The sequence below is a fragment of the Adiantum capillus-veneris genome, chromosome 13 (genome assembly GCF_014529385.1).
Source record: "Adiantum capillus-veneris isolate H3 chromosome 13, ASM1452938v2, whole genome shotgun sequence".
Lineage (NCBI taxonomy): Eukaryota > Viridiplantae > Streptophyta > Polypodiopsida > Polypodiales > Pteridaceae > Adiantum > Adiantum capillus-veneris.
Genome location: NC_140943.1, coordinates 32750701 through 32769283, shown reverse-complemented (window position 1 = coordinate 32769283; position 18583 = coordinate 32750701). Strand labels below are relative to the sequence as shown.

The 18583-nt window shown below is 49.0% G+C and overlaps 1 protein-coding gene across 9 annotated transcripts in view; it reads right to left on the bottom strand.

The window, feature by feature from the left end:
- Nucleotides 1-18583, bottom strand: part of LOC147443783 (uncharacterized) — a 153738-nt gene that overhangs the window by 5221 nt on the left and 129934 nt on the right. For all 9 annotated transcript variants that reach the window (XM_086526569.1, XM_086526570.1, XM_086526571.1 and 6 more), the window contains one exon: nt 15460-15607. In XM_086526569.1, coding sequence (XP_086382695.1) covers nt 15460-15607 — 148 coding nt within the window. The remainder of the gene's footprint in view (nt 1-15459; nt 15608-18583) is intronic.

Here is an 18583-nt window from a genome sequence, read left to right as displayed (position 1 = left end):
TGAGAGGCCGCGTGCACCCACAGCACCGCGATAGACAGATGGGGGGGGGAAAGGGGGCGCGCGATATACTGAAGAGGGAGAAGGAGGGTGCGCCGCGATAGACAGATGGGGGGGAAAAGGGGGGGGGGGGGGGGGGGGGGGGGGGGGGGGGGGGGGGGGGCGCGCGATAGATTGAAGAGGGAGGAGGAGGGGGCGCCGCGATAAAAAGGAGGGGGGGGGGGGGGGGGGGGGGGGGGGGGGGGGGGGGGGCGCGCGATAGATTGAAGAGGGAGGAGGAGGGGGCGCCGCGATAAAAAGGAGGGGGGGGGGGGGGGGGGGCGCGCGATACATTGAAGAGGGAGGAGGAGGGGGCGCCGCGATAAAAAGGAGGAGGGGGGGGCGGAGGGGGGGGGAATAGCTAAAAAAACTTAAAAATTTAAGTGAAGTCAAATTAATGTGTGGGGGGGGGGGGGGGGGGGGGCGATAGACTAAGGAGGGGGGGCCCGCGATAGGCAAAGGGGCGGGGGGGGGGGGGGGGGGGAGCGCGCGATAGACAGGGGCGAGGGGGGCAGCACGACAGAGAGGGAGCAGGGCGGGCAGCGCGAGAGAGAGAGGGGAGCGAGGGAGCAACAGGGGGTGCGGGAGCAGCAGGGGGGAAGCGCGAGCGGCATGGGCAGGGGTAGGGGCGGGCACCGAGCGAGGGAGAGAGTAGTAGGGGGGTGCGGGAGCAGCACGCGAGAGGAGAGAGAGAGAGAGAGAGAGAGAGATGAGAGGAGAGAGAGAGAGAGAGAGAGAGAGAGAATTAAATTAAGGGGGGGGGGGGGGGGGGGGGGGGGGGGGGGGGGGGGGGGGGGGGGGGGGGGGAGGGGGCAGCACGACAGAGAGGGAGCGGGGCGGGGCAGCGCGAGAGAGAGAGAGGGAGCGAGGGAGCAACAAGGGGTGCGGGGAGCAGCAGGGGGGAAGCGCGAGGGCAGGGGCAGGGGCAGGGGGGCGGGGCACCGAGCGTGAGGAGAGAGTAGTAGGGGGTGCGGGAGGGGAGCAGCGCTGCGCGCGCGCGAGAGAGAGAGAGAGAGAGAGAGGAGAGAGAGGAGAGAGAGAGAGAGAAGAGAGGAGAGAGAGATGAGAGAGAGAGAGAGATGAGAGAGGAGAGAGAGAGAGCAGGGGGGGGGGGTGCAGAGCGCGCGAGCAGAGGCGGGGGCGGGAGCAGCAGGAGAGAGAGAGAGAGAGAGAGAGAGAGAGAGAGAGAGAGAGAGAGAGAGAGAGAGAGAGAGATGACGAAATGAAATGATATATTAACGTCTACAGAAGGCCAAAATGACCTATGAGACCAAACTGATTACAATGGTGAGTCTAGTACCAAGTCTGGGTACAAACGAAGAAAACTACAAACTAAAAACTTAGATAGGAGTGCTACCGACTCCTATGGGTGGTTGGTAAGCTGAGCAATCGTATAATGCCACAAAGGTACAAAGTGGGGATAAGTGTCACCATGATACAATATAGCAATAGCATGAAGCCTATCCTCATCGACACTCATGGGTGTCGTGCTAGAATCCTGTGGATCCTCTGCCACAATCTCCGCCGGTGCTGCGTGGCTCCCCTCCTCATTCGTGGTCGTCTCCATCTCCCCAACTCTATGGCTCGATCAATGACAGTACCACTGGTGTGTGTGTGTATGGGTGGGAACCGAGCTCTGTGGTGGTGGTGGCCCCTCTACCTCTGTGGTACTCGGACTAAAGAAATCTGAGATGCGTCTCTGGGACTGTCTCTGTCTATGCCCTCTCAATAGAGAGTCTCTATGTCTCTATCTAACGAGTCAAAACCATCTCTGAATAAACAGTGAAAGCGTACCCGAATCTCATGGTAGACTGTGCAGTGACATATGAAGTGAAACTCTGTCTCTCGCTCTGCATGGCATAACTGACATATCCTCCTATCTGCTGGTATGCCTCTGAATCTACTTGTCTCAATCCCAAGCTGGTGTGAAGATGTGCGTATCTGGCCCATGGCACATCGTAACCCATGAGATAGATGTGTGTCCATGTAGCTGGGCCATGTGACAAATCCGTCTGTTGTGAGTTGGAGAAGATGCTCTCTATAGAAATCCCTCTTCGTACCCAACTCACGTGATGGCTCTATCCATGTCCTCCTCGTATCAAGCTGGATAAGATCCTGTCGAATGAGTCTGGTAATCTCCATCCGTGTAAGAGCCAAAGATGGTGCATCAAGAGAATACTGGAAAGGGGGCAGCCTGTCCATGCTGAAACCATGCCTCTGAAACCATGAGCTCATCTGTGCATACCAACATGATGTATCTCCCTGTAATGCCAACTATCTGGATGACTCAAGAGCAAGCCTAGCATATCTGTCCCTGGTGGTGTCCCATAAGCTGTGTACAAATGATACTGATCTGGTAAGTGCCTCAATCTCCATAGGTGGGGCAGCCAGCTCTGCTCGTATGATGTCATGTGAAATTGAGGTCTTGGCTCTAATCAGCCTAGAAATCATAGATACCAAGGGCCTCTCCATATTACTCCATCCAGCATTGTCAACAGATGCTGTGGTGGATCTGGTAGTGGTGGCTGTCCAGGTACAATGTATAATGATGTTGCATACTGCCCCCATATCTCCATGGAAGTAATCATTGGTGGGGGAGACTGCTCATGTAATAGACACCAAGTCTCTCCTGAATCTCTACTAAGGAAGAGCTGATATAAATCCTGCTCCATCTGGACCAAGAAAGCTCGCTTCTTCCGTCGTACTAGTCGTCGTGTAGCAATACGAGACTGTCTATAGGTGATCACTCCCACTGCAAGCTCCCGCTGGATCTGAGCTCTCCTCTGTCGACACTCCTCATCATACCAGCTGTTCTGAGGCATGTGCCCAGAACAACGTCTCTGACCAGGCTGAGTGTGTGGGTATGCCTCTGTCGCTGCCCTATGTAATGTGACTATCAGCATAGATGTGATCTCCTCCACTGTGTATATTGGCTCTGATGTGCATAAAAGTCTACGTATCTCCTCTACATAGATTGAGTCAGTCTCTGGTGTAAAAGTTTAGCGTGGATGTCTACCACCCCGTGAGGCCTGAGATGTATTGTACTTAAAGGAGACTGATAATGTCAAAAGTGCATGATCTACTGCTATCCCAACAAGCCTGGGCTCCACTGTAAAATCCTGAATGTGAGAGATAAAGCTCGGATGTGTCAGAACATAGTCTACAATACTTGACCCATGTCTATGTGGAAAACAAGTAAAACCTGTACATGATGGGAATGTCGGTAAGCCATTCCGTATGGCTAAACTATGAGTAGTCGTCATCTCCCTGAGGTATCTCCATACTCTGTATGCTCTCTGTCGTGTGAGCATCTCTCGAGCCCCATCTCCTCTGGCTTTAGCTCTCTGAGCATCTCCTCTGAGGTGTCATAGAAAACCGTCTGTGAACTGCCTGTACAAGCATTGAAATCCCCCATTAGTATGATGTCTCCATCCTTGGAGAACTCCCAAATATCATCATCAAGTACACAGTAAGGAGACTGTCCTCTGGGTGAAGCATATACTGAAGTGCTGGGAGGAAAATAGCATATGGCGATGTACAAGAAACGTCCAATCTCTGCCCTCAGCCTCACCCAATGTAGTCCAATCTCTGCCCTCAGCCTCACCCAATGTATCTAGCCTGATCATCTCTCCGAACTATGTGCAGTAGTGGCTGGAGCTCCTCTCTAAAAAGAACTGCTACACCTCCTGATCCTCTAGTCCCATGCTCAGATCTGGTGCATGTCCGGCAAGCTCTCTCCCATCTATATCCTGATGTATGCAGCATCAACTGTCCTGGAGCCTGATGAGTCTCTGAGTAGAAAACAATGTCTCTATCTCTGAAGCTGTCCTGAAAGGTCCCCATATCAAGTCTATATGAACCATTACAGTTCCAAACCCCATCCTGAGTGTGGTCCCATAGGTCTCGCACCGTCATGTAGGGCGTCTCTCCATAATGACCCCTCTTGCTTCTCTGTAAAAAGCTGTCTTCCCCTTTTCTCTTGCGGCCCTAATCTCTGGCATGACTTCTTGCATGTGTGCAAGATGTGAGAGGGTGCAATCGTCACCAAGGAAGATACCAGTCTTTTTGAGAGTGGGCCTTCTCAAAAAGTCCTCCTCAATAGAGGGGAAGCGCAGTATGAGAGCTCTTCCTCTCGATGTTTCACCCGTGCCTCCGCTTTTCTTACCAACTCTCCATGCTCTTGTGTGTGTCGCTTTTTGCATCCCCATTAGTACGATGAGCTCATGTACTTCCTCATCAATTTTGTCCCGATCGTTGAGGCCGGTAACCCTCACATGCAAGGCCCTCATACGTCTTCGTTGTTCCTCCTCAAGTGTCATGTTGATGATGGTGGGAGTGGGGATTAATACCTCCTTGCCTTTGCCCCTCTTTGCGACCGAATTCCACTTCGCCGCTTCCTCCACTTTCTTATGGGTTTTGGTAATCATATCTGTCTATGAAGATGTTTTTGCTTCTTGTTGTTTCTCCTCTTCCTTAATGGCTTGCATTTGCTCTTGATTACCTTAAGTTCTTCTATCACTGAGGGTTGGATTTCTCCCTCTTCTAGTCCACCATTGGCTCTTGCCTCGGCTAGGTCTCTCTTGAGGGCTGAAATCTGATTCTTGAGGTCTTCAATTTCGGCCCGATGCTCCATTTTCTCCACAGTTTGAAGCTTGGCCTCGCTGATTTTCCACTGAAGAAAGACCGCCTTCTCAATCTTCCACTCTTCATCTCTGTCTTGTACGCCTTCATCTCCTTTTCCATGCTTGCTAACCTCTTGTTGGTGATTTCTTCATTGCTGGTGATGCCATTGCATGCAAACCACTCAAGGGGGAGGGGCTAGAGCGCCTCTACCACAAGTGGGGGGGCCGCTAGCTCTGCTCGGATAATGGCCTGTGGTACTGATGCCTTGGCTCTAATGAGCCGCGAGATGATAGAGACGAGAGGTTTCTCCATGTTCCCCCATCCGTCTGAGCGACCCGGGCTCCCGTGGTGATCTAGTGAAAGTCAAGGTGTCAAAAATCCAGAGCTTCGTCCGGGGCTCCTGAAACTGAACCTGCGAACACATCCTCTCCAATCTACCCAATGCTGCGTGGGCCCTAGTAAGTCTAGTCTCTGCTGCTCTTCTGAGTGAGAATGCAGGTCTGCTAAAAACCACTCCAAGGTAAGTGTAAGCGTCTATGTACTCCACAGTGTCCTGGCCGTATGTGAATGTAGGTGCTGACCTCCTGATCCACTGTGGGGTGGTATTAAAACCATAACGTTGGTTTTACCCAGGTTGACAGAAAAACCAATTTCGTGGGCAAACGTATACAAAGCATCCAATTGACGTTGCATTCCCTCTGGGGATTCGAAGATCAACACTATGTCATCAGCATATAACAAAAGTGGAATCCATGTCCCTGCCAACTGAGCACCTTTATCCCCATCGCTGTCAATGTAGTCAGAAACCTCATCCACATACATACCGAAAAGAGTAGGAGAGAGCGGACAGCCCTGCTTCACCCCAATAGTGGAGTGAACCGGTGTAGAAAGTCCCTCCGGGGTGCGTACATGCCCTACTATTGATCTGTACAATGCCATGATTCCCCAAATGAGTTATGTGGGTACTCCCATTTCTTGTAATCTGCGCATCAGCCTAGCTCTGGGTACCGTGTCGAAAGCTTTGCGAAAGTCCACAAAGCTACAATAAATCCGTCTCCTTTGAGATCTACCTTCCTCGATGATGGCCCTGAGTGTTAGGATATGGTCAAGAGTGGAGAAGCCTCTCCTGAATCCTGCCTGCCCAGTTGCACGTATTCCTTCCCTCTCTACCCATCTACTCAACTGTTGCTCAAGAATGGATGCATACAACCGTGCCAGTGCGTGCCCAATCATAATAGTGCGATAATTCCCAAGCTCCATGGGGTCTCCTGATTTGAAGATAGGTACGATCGTAGATAGGCTCCAAGTGTCCGGTAGGCCCTCACACATGGCACGGTTAAAAATAACTGCTAGAAGCTCTGCTAGTAGGTCTTTGGCATGCATGAAATGCTCAGCGACTAAGCCATCACGATCATATGCCCTGCCAATCCTCATCTTGTCAATGGCTTTCTTCACCATCTCAGCGGTGAAAAAAGCACATGTGTGTGGGCATGGATCGGGGCGGTTGGGAAGGGGCGATTGTCCAGGTACTGTGTACAAAGATGATGCGTACTGACCCCAGGTCTCTGTGGAGGAAATAGCGGGGGGGGGGGGGGGGGGGGGGGGATTGCTCATGAAAGAGCCGCCACGCCTCACGCGAGTCCTGACTCAACAATAGCTAGTATAGATCTTGCTCGAGTCGAGCCAAAAAAGCCCTCTTCTTCTGCCGCACGAAGTGTCGGAAGTCAATCTGTGACTGTTTGGGAGTGACGTCCCCCAAAAGCACCTCCCTCTGAAGTCTAGCTCTAGTCTGGCGGCACTTCTCATCGTACCAGCTGTTCTGAGGCATGCTCCTTGATCGGCGTCTCTGCTCAGGCTGGGTGTGTGGGTATGCCTCTGCTGCTGCATCGTGTAATGTCTGTGTCAGTATAGTAGTTAGCTCCTCCAAAGGTCTCGCCCCCGGTCCTCAATGCCTATAGATCCCGTCCATGTATACAGAATCCGTCTCCGGTGTGAAGGTATAGCGAGTAGTGGCTACTACCCGTGGCCTGTGTGCTACACTGAACTGGCAGGAGATGGTCATCGACACCAAAGTATGATCCATTGCCACTCCGACCAGTCTGGGCCCAATTGTGAGATCCTGGATACTAGACATGAGATTCGGCTGTGCCATGACATAGTCCACTGTGCTAGCTCCATGTCTGTGTGGGAAGCATGTAAAACCTCTCGCAACAGGAAATCTCTGTAGGCCATTCAAGATGGCCAATCCATGTGCGGTGCCCATGTCTATCAGGTGTCACCCATACTCAGTATATTCCACATCCTGTGATAGTCTGGAAAGGCCTGTCTCTACAACATCTAGCTCTCTTAGCATCTCCTCTGAAGTATCATAAAACACTGCCTGGTGATGGGCAGTCCTAGCATTGAAGTCCCCTAGGATGATAATGTCACCGTCCCTAGAGAACTCCAGATCCTCTCTAAATAACACTGCCACTCCCCCCGAGCCCCGCCCTCTATGCTCTGAGTGTGTCTCCTGTCTGTAGGCTGTCTCCCACCTGTATCCACTAATGTGAGGCATGGATTGCCCAGGGGCCTGGTGTCTCAGAGTAAAAGATGATGTCTCTTCTAGTAAAGCTATCCTCAAAAGCACCCACATCAAGACGCATAGATCCATTGCAGTTCCAGGCAGCTACTTTGAGTGTGGTCCCATAAGTCTCGCACTGTCATGTGGAGCATCGCTCTAGTATTACCACTTTTCCGTCTCGGTAAAAAGCGATCTTGCCTTTTCCCCTTGCCGCTCTAATCTCTGGCATTACTTCCTGCATATGAGCGACCTGCGAGAGGGTGAGATCATCCCCGAGAAAGATGCCAGTCTCTTTAAGAGTTGGTCTTTTCTTCAAGAATGACTTCTTTGCTTCCATGGAGGGAAAACGGAGGATGAGTGCTCTTTCTTTTGAGGTTTCTCCACTGCTTCCATTTTTCTTTATGTTGCCCACTCTCCATGCCCTTGTGTGCATCAGCTCATGAATCCCCATCAAGGCTGTGAGTTCTTTTACTTCTTCGTCCACATTGCTTTTGTCTTTAAGACCGCAAATTCTCACATGTAAAGCGCGCACCCTTCTCCTCTGCTTCTCCTCTAGTGTCTGATTAATGATGTTGTTGGGTGTGGACGTGGGCGTTATCTCCTTGCCTTTTCCTTTCTTGGCCACCTTGATCCATTTCTCGGCTTCGGCCGCCTTCTGTTGAGTTTTGGAAAGAACATCCACCCAAGAAGTCGTCATTTCTTTGTGCTGCTCTTCTCCCTCTTTGATGGCCCGTACTTGCTCCTTGATCGTGTTGATTTCTTCGATTACTGAGGGTTGCAATTCGCCCTCTTCCAGTGTGTTTCTTGATCGTGCTTCGGCGAGATCTTTCTTGAGTGACGCGATCTCTTCCTCTTAGGTCGTCACTCGGTCTTCCAACGTGCTTATCTTGCTCTCTTGGATCAGCACGCGTCCTTCGAGCATGTTTATTGTGCCCCAGAGATTGCGGTTCATCTTGGTAATGATCTCCGTCATTTCCTCTTTGCATTTTTGAATGGCATCCTCTAGGGGGTCGGCTTTATCGTTCATCTTCCTCATGCTTGATCGCCGTCCGCAAGGGAGTTAGATGTACGTGTGCACCCACCCTAGCAGCAGGCGCGGCCACTAGGTGAGTGGGGGAGCCGGCCGCAAGGGAGTTACTAGATGTACGTATGTACTATGCACCCACACTAGCGGCGGGAGCGGCGAGTGGTGGAGCGTGAGGCGGTATGGCAAGGGAGGGGCAACGATAGTTACCTATCTGATTGCGGGCATGGAAAATTGCTTACAAAAAATGAACTAGTTGTCTCAAAAACAAAAGTGAAGGGGGGGGGGGGGGGGGGGGGGGGGGGGGGGGCGATGATTAGATATTGGGAATACTCCTCCATTAAAATCAGCATCATTCTACATTTTATTTTGGGGTATGTGCCCTCAATATGTTCAAACTGTGTGTGTGTGTGTGTCGAAAACAAAAGTGAGGGGGGGGGGGGGGGGGGGGGGGGGGGGGTGGGGGGGGTGGTTAAAGTATGGTAGAGAGAGAGGGGGCAGGGGGGGCGGGGGTTTATTAGTTTTTTTTTTTGTTTAAAAACATTAAAAAGACTTCCTACGCGTAGAGAGGGGGGGGGGGGGGGACATCCTACACGTAGAAGATGCGTTGCTGGACATCCTACGCGTAGAGAAGCAAAGGGGCAGCACGACGCGTGAGCGCGAAAGGGGGGGGGGGGGGGGGGGGGGGGGGGGGGGGGGGGGGGGGTTTGCAAAGGCAACGCGAAGGGGGGGCTGGGCAGCACAGGGGGAGAGAGAGCGGCAGCGGAAGCACAACAGGGCGCGAGGAGAGCGGGGAGCAGCAAGCGCGAGGGGTGCAGGGCGGCACGCAGTGGGCAGCGAGCGAGCGCGGGGGGTGCAGAGCAGGCAGCGCGAGAGTGCAGAGCAACGGGATCGCGGGGGGGTAAAGTATGGTAGAGAGAGAGAGAGAGAGAGAGAGAGATGAGGAGAGAGAGAGAGAGAGAGAGGAGAGAGAGAGAGAGAGAGAGAGAGAGAGAGAGAGAGAGAGAGATGAATGAAATGAAATAAAATGTTATATTAACGTCTTCAAAAGGCCAAAGTGACCTATGAGACCAGAAAGTTACAATGTGGTGGATCTGATACAACGTCTGAGTAACAAAAATAAGGATACTATGGAATCCTAAGCTGCTAGATGTGAATTAAGAAGCTAGCTCGGTTAGCTAAATCACAGGAGATCCAACATCGGTTGGCTCGCGGATCTCATAAATCTCCTCCATGGTCAATAGTCTAACCGGCTGTCGTGCATGTCGGGCCAAAGTGATCCGAATCCTCTGATGGAGCCTTCGTCGATACTGTGTAGTCCTCTGCTGTCATGGGCGTCTGGATCTCCCCAGCTCGGTCGCTCGGTCGATCAACGTGCCTTTGGTGCGAGCAAATGTGGGCTCTGTTGTGGTAGTAGCTCCTCCTAGTGTGTAGTGTCTACTCTAAAGAAGTTTGTGATCTGTCTCTGAGACTGGCTAGCCTCTCCTCTCATCTGGCTCTCTCTGTGTCTGCGTAGTTGGAGCAAAAACAAACCCAGGCATCTCTGGTCCTCGTACCCCATGACTCTGGAGAGTGGTCCAAAGCCCTCTCTGAACAAGCAGTAGAAGCGGCCTCGTATCTCATAGTAGACTGGGCATTGGCATGTGTAGTGCAACTCTGTCTCATGCTCTATGTGACACAGGGGGCATGTCCTAGCCTCTTTAGTACTCTGCTGTATCTCCCAATCTCGACCCATAGCTGGTGTGAAGATGTGTGTATCTGGCCAATAGCACATCGTATCCCATGAGACAATTGGGTATCCATGTATCTGGGTCTCGTCACAAAACCGTCCTCCGTAAGCTCGAGAAGATGCTCTCTGTGGAAGGCCATCTTCGTGCCTAGCTCCTGTGTTGGCTCTATCCATGTCCTAGTGTCTAGCTGAGTCAGGCCCTGGAGGAAGAGCCTCGTGATCTCGGACTGTGTAAGAGTCAGAGAGGGTGCATCCAGAGAGTACTGAAAGGGGCAATCTGTCTATGCTGAACCCATGAGCCTGAAACCATGATGTCATCTCTACATACCAGCATGTTGTATCTCCCTGCATGGCTAACTGTCGAGAGGACTCAAGTACAAGGCGAGCATCTTTGTCCCTGGGAAATTTCCACATGCGGTGTATTAAGGAGACTGATCTCGTGAGCGCATCAACCACTAGTGGGGGAGCAGCTAGTTGTGCTCGGATAATGTCACGTGGCACTGAAGCCTTGGCTCTAATGAGCCGCGAGATCATAGATACTAGAGGCTTCTCCATGTTCCCCCATCCATCAATGCGACCCGACCTCCCGTGATGATCCAATGAAGGTCGCTATATCTCAGCTCCATAGAGCAATACAAAAGCCACCAGAGTGTCAAAGAGCCAGAGCTTCCTCCGAGCTCCTGAAACTGAACCTGTGAACACATCCTCTCCAATCTACCCAATGTTGCATGGGTCTAGTCTCTGCTTCTCTCCTCAATGAGTCCACTAAAGACCACTCCAAGGTAAGTGTAAGCATCTGTATACTCCACTGTCTCCTGGCCGTACATGAATGCGGGTGCTGACCTCCTACTGCGGGGTGGTATTAAACACCATAACCTTGGTTTTACCAAGGTTGACAGACAAACCATTGTCATCGGCAAACCTATGTAAAGCATCCCGGTGTCACTGCATCCCCTCCGAGGACTCGGAGATCAACACAATTGATAGGCTATGGAGGATGGTGAAGCCTTGCATCCATGGCCTAGATTTTCTTGCTGTGCCGAATTCTCTCTCTCTCTCTCTCTCTCTCTCTCTCTCTCTCTCTCTCTCTCTCTCTGTGTGTGTGTGTGTGTGTGTGTGTGTGTGTGTGTGTGTGTGTGTGTGTGTGTGTAAAAATAACCTTACATATACAACAATGCTTCTTGCCATGCAAACTCAAAGGTAACTGAAGGTTTATCTGCATGCTGTAAGAGGTGTTCCTACGGGCTTGGAAACCTAACAATCCCCCCCTCAAGCCCGAACTAGACAGACCCTCTCATGATACCTCGAGTTTTTGGTGTACTCGTAAACTGTGAGTTTTAGGTTCTCTCACAACCAAGGATTTCTGATTTATCCATAACCTGGTACTATTATAGGAAACCCCCCCTTGAACAGATAGGGTGTAGGTCAAAAATTAGCCACCAATGATTGGAGTTTTTGGTTCACTGCCAAACCTTGGGTTTAAGGTGTACCCAATAACCTCATGAGAAGCGGTAACAAAATAGGACTTGAGAACAAAAAAAAAACTGATAATTTGGGAGGTCTTACCACTCATGTGTGGCAGTGTCTATAGCCCGTACAATTTATTTTGACTAAAAAACATGAAAAGAGTTGAACTAAAGAACATCATTATCAATAGAATATATTGCAGGTTCGGTGTCTCCCTCAGTCATATGAATTTGATTTTTACCCTTTTGAAAGCATTTGTTTGACGGATGATTTGTTTTACCACAGTCAACACAAGGATTCTTCTTGAAACACTATTTTGTCTGATGATTGTTGCACCCACAAATGGCACAAGATCTGGTACCAATGGATGCTCGAGATGAAACTGAGATAGAAGCACAATTAGTGACTGCATAGGTACTGGAAGTATCAGAAGAATTAATGGGGGATACTGCATTGGAAAACGTATATGCACTCGGAAAAATAGTAGAATTGGTACTAGATACCCTTCGTTCTTCTTCCTGCAAAGAATTGATGATACCATCCAAGGAGGGCAGCAGATCTTTCTCCTTTAAAATAGTAACAATCGGATGAATTTAGGCAAACTTTTTAACAAAACGGCTATGAGATCTTCTTCTGGTACTGGGGCTTCGACATAAACAAGTTGAGTTTTAATACTCTTCAGCCGGTTAACTAAAGATGTAATATTTTCATCAATACTGCTTGGAAGAGTCGGTAGCAACTGAATTTGATCCAATAGTCAATTTGCATCACCCGAATCATTGAGAGGCAATTTTGATGTCGCCACACCCTTGCTGATATGCTGCAAATCTGAAAGTTTCCCAATTTGTTGAGCTTGACAAATAGCTTCCAAGATCACTTGCTAGTCGACGAGCGCCGCCGCGGACTGCGGGGTGTGAAAACCCTTTTGCTTGAAGGGTTAGTTAAATTATGTTGGGACATGTTTAAGTAAAGGCAATGTGAACACAAACCCAAAAAAAAAAACAAATATGGCGAGCTGTGCAGAGCAATGAAAAACGAGCAGGGTTGACGAGCAAGGTTGTTTCAGGTTGAAGCAGCAAATAATAGCAGCATCTCAGTCTGTCATAGTGTCGAACTTCCATCTCAAGCCAGGGCAAAATGAGTGAGGTAGCCCTCGTAGGATTCTGTGCAGGTCAAAACGCTTCCTTTCCTCTTCACAGGCGCCCTGTCCCACGTGACGCTACGAGCATGGCCCTCGAGGCTCTGATACCAGATGATAGGCCATGCCGCAAGGCTTCATCATCCTCCATAGCCTATCCACAATATCATCAGCATATAACAATACTGGAATCCATGTCCCTGCCAACTATGCTCCTCTATCACCATCTCTCTCAATGTAGTAAGAAACCTCATCCACATACATACCAAATAGAGTAGGAGAGAGCGGGCTGCCCTGCTTCACCTCAATAGTGGAGTGAACCGGTGTAGATAAAGTTTAAACCCTCTGAGGTGCGTACATGCCCCACTACTGACCTGTATAATGTCATGATCCCCCAAATGAGCTCTGTGGGTACTCCCATCTCCTGTAGTCTGCGCATCAATCTAGCTCTGGGTACTGTGTCAAATGCTTTGCGAAAGTCCACAAAGCTACAATAGATCCATCTCCCATGTGATCTGTGATCTGCCCTACTCAATAATGGCTCTGAGTGTCACGATATGGTCAAGAGTAGAAAAACCTCTCCTTAACCCAACCTCCCCGGCTGCACGTATCCCTTCCTTCTTTGCCCATCTACTCGGCTGCTGCTCAAGAATGGATGCGTACAACCGTGCCAATGTGTGTCCAATCATGATAGTGCGATAATTCCGAGGCTCCATAGGGTCTCTTGACTTGAAGATAGGTACAACAGTAGATAGGCTCCAAGTATCAGGCAAGCCCTCACATATGGCACGGTTGAACATAACTGCTAGTAGATCTCCGGCATGCATGAAATGCTCAGCCACTAAGCTATCATGATCATATGCTCTCCCAATCCTCATCTTGTCAATGGCCTTCTTCACCATCTCAACGTTGGAAAAAGCAAAAGTGTGTGGGCATGGATAGTGGGGGTCGGGAAGGGGCGGTTGTCCAGGAACTGTGTACAAAGATGATTCGTACTGGCCCCAAGCCTCTGTAGAGGTAATGGCATGGGGGGGAGAGTGCTCATGAAAGAGCCCCATGCCTCACGTGAGTCCTGACTCAAGAATAGCTCGTATAGATCCTGCTCGAGTTGAGAGCCAAAAAGGCCCTCTTCTTCCACCGCACTAGGCGTCGGAAGTCAATCTGTGACTGTTTGTGAGTGATTGCCCCTAAAAGCACCCCCCTTTGAAGTCTGGCTCTAGTCTCGCAACATTCCTCATCATACCAGTTGTTCTGGGGCATGCTCCCAAAATGGTGTCTTTGCTCAGGCTGGGTGTGTGGGTATGCCTTTGCTGCTGCATCATATAATGGTTGTGTCATTATAGGAGTATATGTATCCACTGATGTGAGGCATAGACTATCCAAGGGCCTGATGTGTCTCAATGTAGAAGATGATGTCTCTCCCAGTAAAACTAACCTCTAAAGCACCCACATCAAGGCGCATAGATCCATTACAATTCCAGGTAGTAACTTTGAGTGTGGTCCCATAGGTCTTGCACCGTCATGGGGAGCGTCGCTCCAATATTACCACTCTTCCATCTTGGTAAAAGGCAATCTTACCTTTTTCTCTTGCCGCTCTAATCCCCGACATTACCTCCTGCATATGAGCGATCTACGAGAGGGTAAGATCATCCCCAAGAAAGATGTCCGTCTTCTCAAGAGTTGGCCTCTTCTTCAAAAAGTCCTCCTTCACTTCCATGGATGGAAAACGAAGGATAAGTGCTCTTTCTTTTGAGGTTTCTCAATTGTTCCCATTTTTCTTGTTGCCCACTCTCCAAGCTCTTGTGTGCATTGACTCATTAACCCCATCAAAGTCATGAGCTTGTTCACCTCTTCGTCCACATTGTCTTGGTCTTTAAGGCCGCAAATTCTCACATGTAAAGCGCACACGCGTCTTCTTTGCTCCTCTTCTAGTGTCAGATTAATAATGGTGGACATGGACGTTGTTTCCTTGCCTTTTCCTTTCTTTGCAACCCCAATCCATTTCTCGGCTTCATCCACCTTCTGTTGAGTTTTTGTAATAACATCCACCCAAGAAGTCGTCATTTCTTTGTGTTTCTCTTCCCCCTCTTTGATGGCCCGCACTTGCTCTTTAATCGTGTTGAGTTCCTCTATTACTGAGGGTTGCAATTCTCCCTCTTCAAGTGTGTTTTGTGATCGTATCTCGGCGAGATCCTTCTTGAGTGACGCGCTCTCTTCATCTTGGGCCGTCACACGATCTTCCAACTTAGTTATCTTGCTTTCCTGGACCAACACGCGTTCTTGTAGCATCTTTATTGTGCCCAGTAGGTTTCAGTTGATCTTGCTAATGGTTTCGGTCATTTCTTCTTTGCACTTTTGAACGGCATCTCAAAGGGGTCAATCTTGTCATTCTACTTCCTCATGCTTGATGGCCGCAAAAAACGAGAGGGTACGAGAACTTCTGGCAGTAGAAACAAGACTGCACTATACACAAAGGTGTTTCCACATTATGTATACATATTCTCCCACATCAAGCATACATGTCAAACATACATTTTGTGCACAATTTTCTCCCCCTGCAATTTCTGCAATCTGAAAATTTCCTGAAATTTCTAAATTTTCTGCAGGCCTCTGATTTCTGCAATTTTGCAATCTGAAAACTCTAATAATTTCAAAATTTTCTGAAATCTACAAGTCTCTGAAAATCTGTAAAACTGAAACCCTGCTGGATGAGTGTGTGTGTGTGAGTGTGGCTGGGATTGGGGGGATGGGCTGGGGGGCAGCGGGAGTGGAGAATTAAAGGGAGTAGGAGAGGGGGGAGGGGGGGGGGGGGGGGGGGGGGGGGGTACAGCGCACAGGCAGAGAGAGAGAGAGAGAGAGAGAGAGAGAGAGAGAGAGACCTTGAAGCAAAGAAAAAATTATCGCGCCAGCCTCTCCCTCTATTGCTATGAACTTCAGAATTTCTTGCACTGTTGATTGTCCTCCGAACACTATTGGATGATTCTTGCTTTGAGCTGGATAAAGAATCACCGAGGGATAAAGCTCCTCCTGGCCGAGAAAAAAAAAACCATTACCTCAGCTGTCTCGAGAATAAAATGGCCCAATGCTTCAATGGACAGGCTGGTGAGCTGTGTATGAACCAAAAACCTTCAATACAATAAAATACAGACTGTTGAGCAGAAAAAAAAATCAATGTGGTGAAGGGGTCGTGTCTTGATCCCACCATCTCCAAACATGTCATTTATGAGCATCCATCACTCCAGAGCGTGTAAACTAGATTACTATGTTATGTTCACAGGTTCATCCAATAATGTGTGTTCAATAAGAGAAAGTTGAAGCGCCAAAACTCTTTAGTGGGAATAAAACACTTCCAAGGTTCGAGATTCAGCATTGGAACAAGTGGTATTAGTTCAGTAATTAAGCCTTCCATTAATGCAGTTGTGCTAAGTGTAAAAATGGTTGAGTTTTCCAGGGCTCACACGACCTAAGTGCCATTGAAATCATCAAATGAAACTCACTTTTTAGAGCTTATGTTTCACCGCTGGTGAACCAAGGTAAACTGCAACATTATATTGTGTTTTGGCACTACAATGCACCAGTTATGCACATCAACATAAGGAAGTAGATACTACCTAGGTACCAAGGATAAAACAATAGAATGTTAGTTCATCAACTGAACCTTCCATAGGTGCAGAGGTATTATGTTATCAAATCATTAAGTTCCCAAGACTCATCAGTCACACCATCTATGCATCCTTGACTTCACACACTCAGTGGCTCACACGTGGCCTCTTTTAAGGATTTCACAGCAGTCAAAATAACATGCAGTAAGTGGCAGTGTGTCTTAACAGTTGATTGACTATTGATATGAGAATGTCACTGTTGTGGGAGGCTAACATGGGCTGCCAGATAAGGACTGGTTCCCATCCAAGCTGCTGATACGTTTTTTGAGTTCTTATTGAAAGTCTATCTCTAACACTTCCGCCTAACGAATATCTTTGATAATATGCAGTGCAAGCAACATCCTCGGTCCTTCGATTTAGAGGTTAGCTGTAAGATGATGCCCATTTACTAGTCAAATGGATGTTCTTACACTTTAAGCCATACATACTGACCAGCTTCTTCATAGAAGCACTTGTGTACTTTGGGTGATTCTTGGACGACATGGCTGTATTTTCAGCTGTTCCATTGTCGTTCCAAGGTCAACTCATTGGATGTTTTTGGAGATTGGGTGGAGATTGTGTCACAAGTGAGGTGACGAGGCATGGCAGGGTACCTAATGGCCACCCAAAGGGCCAATAGAGAAGCCGGACCTAGTCCCTAAAAAGAGGAGGTGCAAAAACAGGACGCAATGACACGTAGCAGCTCTCCACAAATTGCACTGCAAATCACGTTGAGTGACGATGTGGCAGTACGGCGATTTGCGTTAGCTTTTGGAGGCACAGCTTTTAGATGTAAGAGAGCTTTTGAAGGCGCCCAGTTTTTGGGCCCCCTCTCTACTATTTATAAGCATGACCAGGGTCTCTCTTCTAGGAGATTAGCTCGGGAGCACTGCGAAAGAAAGGTACCTTGTGAAGCATCAATATAGAAAGAAATACCGAAAGGGGTACCACTCTCTGAGGCTAGTGCATCTCGAAGAGGAACTCCCTTGCTTCATCTCGACTCTCCTCTTCTCTCTCCTCTTTTCAAGTTCATTTGTTTGCAGTTTCTCTCATGTGTTGCTATTGATTTCTCGTTTTGGTGTCCAGGCCTGTTCCATTGGTATCAGAGCTCATAAATTCTTCTTCTATGAAGGATCCAATCCTTTTTCTGCAGCACACAAGGGTTCTAGCAATCAATTCGATAGAGACAACACCGCTCCACTGTCCCCAATGGAGGTACCGAAAGAACCGACAAAGATTCTAATGCGAGCAAGCCTTTCGGGAGAAGACAATGGCAAGTTTCCGGCAAGGGAACTCGACAAAGAGGAGTACAAGCTTCAACACTGTGCGTGAAGAGAATGATCAAGTACTTCAAGGATTTGAAGTACGTGAAGTATCTCAAGAATCACCAGCTTGATGAGGATCACTCTCGATGGCGAGATGCCGTCCACTTACCTCTCAAGTCGGCCATCAAGACTAAAGCAAAGCCAGGTGCAAAAAAGTAAAAACTATACTCGCAAGAAGAGTTTGAAGACACTCTTGAACAAAAGTCGGTCACTTGATGAAAAGCAAAAAATACTCTCGCAAGAAATGCAAGTTAGAGGACTATTCCAATTACCTAGGCCAAAAATCGACTTTCAAGGAGGCTAATGGATCCAAGAAGCGTGTGCGCTTCGAGGTTGATCCCAGTTCTTCGTCGTCTTTAGAGAGCTCCAAAGAGGATGAGAAAAGGTGGGCAAAACGGAGAAAAACCAAGAAAAGAAGATCGATAAAGAAGTCTATAAAGAACATAAAGCATTCTAGCAATTCAAAGGAGGAGACCGCATCCTCTTCCGACAATTTAGACAATGATACCACAACTTTTGGCACCATTTATGATAAGAAGAAGAATCACATGTTGAGGACCACGGCGTTGTTCTTATGGTACCAAGGGACTCCTAGGAGGACGTCACACCCTTCCAAAGGCATGATGTAAAAGTCCTCATGCCCTAAATATCGTTGACAATGCAAACGAAGTTTGCCAATGACAGGCGTAATGGCTATATCCCATCCGGGTGCCCCTAGAACTGTGTCTACTGGTGGCCCCATCCTGTCGGGCGTAATCTCGAGCCGCGTCGCTATTCTCGTGAAATGAAGTTGGCCTTCGCTCCACCATCGAAAAAGATAAGGGGTTCCGGATCTTTCACTTTTCCCCAAGCTCGGCAAAGTTCTGTACTTTCATCAATCACGCTTGGGTCAGTATCCACGCAATCTGGTACCAGTCCTGCTTTCATCTTGCCTTTTCAGCCATGTTCCTTAGCTGCTCTAGAACGCTCTGGCCTGCCTTCAGTCTGTCCTTGCTATGCCTTTTTGGGGCACTTTGCGGGGATGTGCCCTAGTTCTC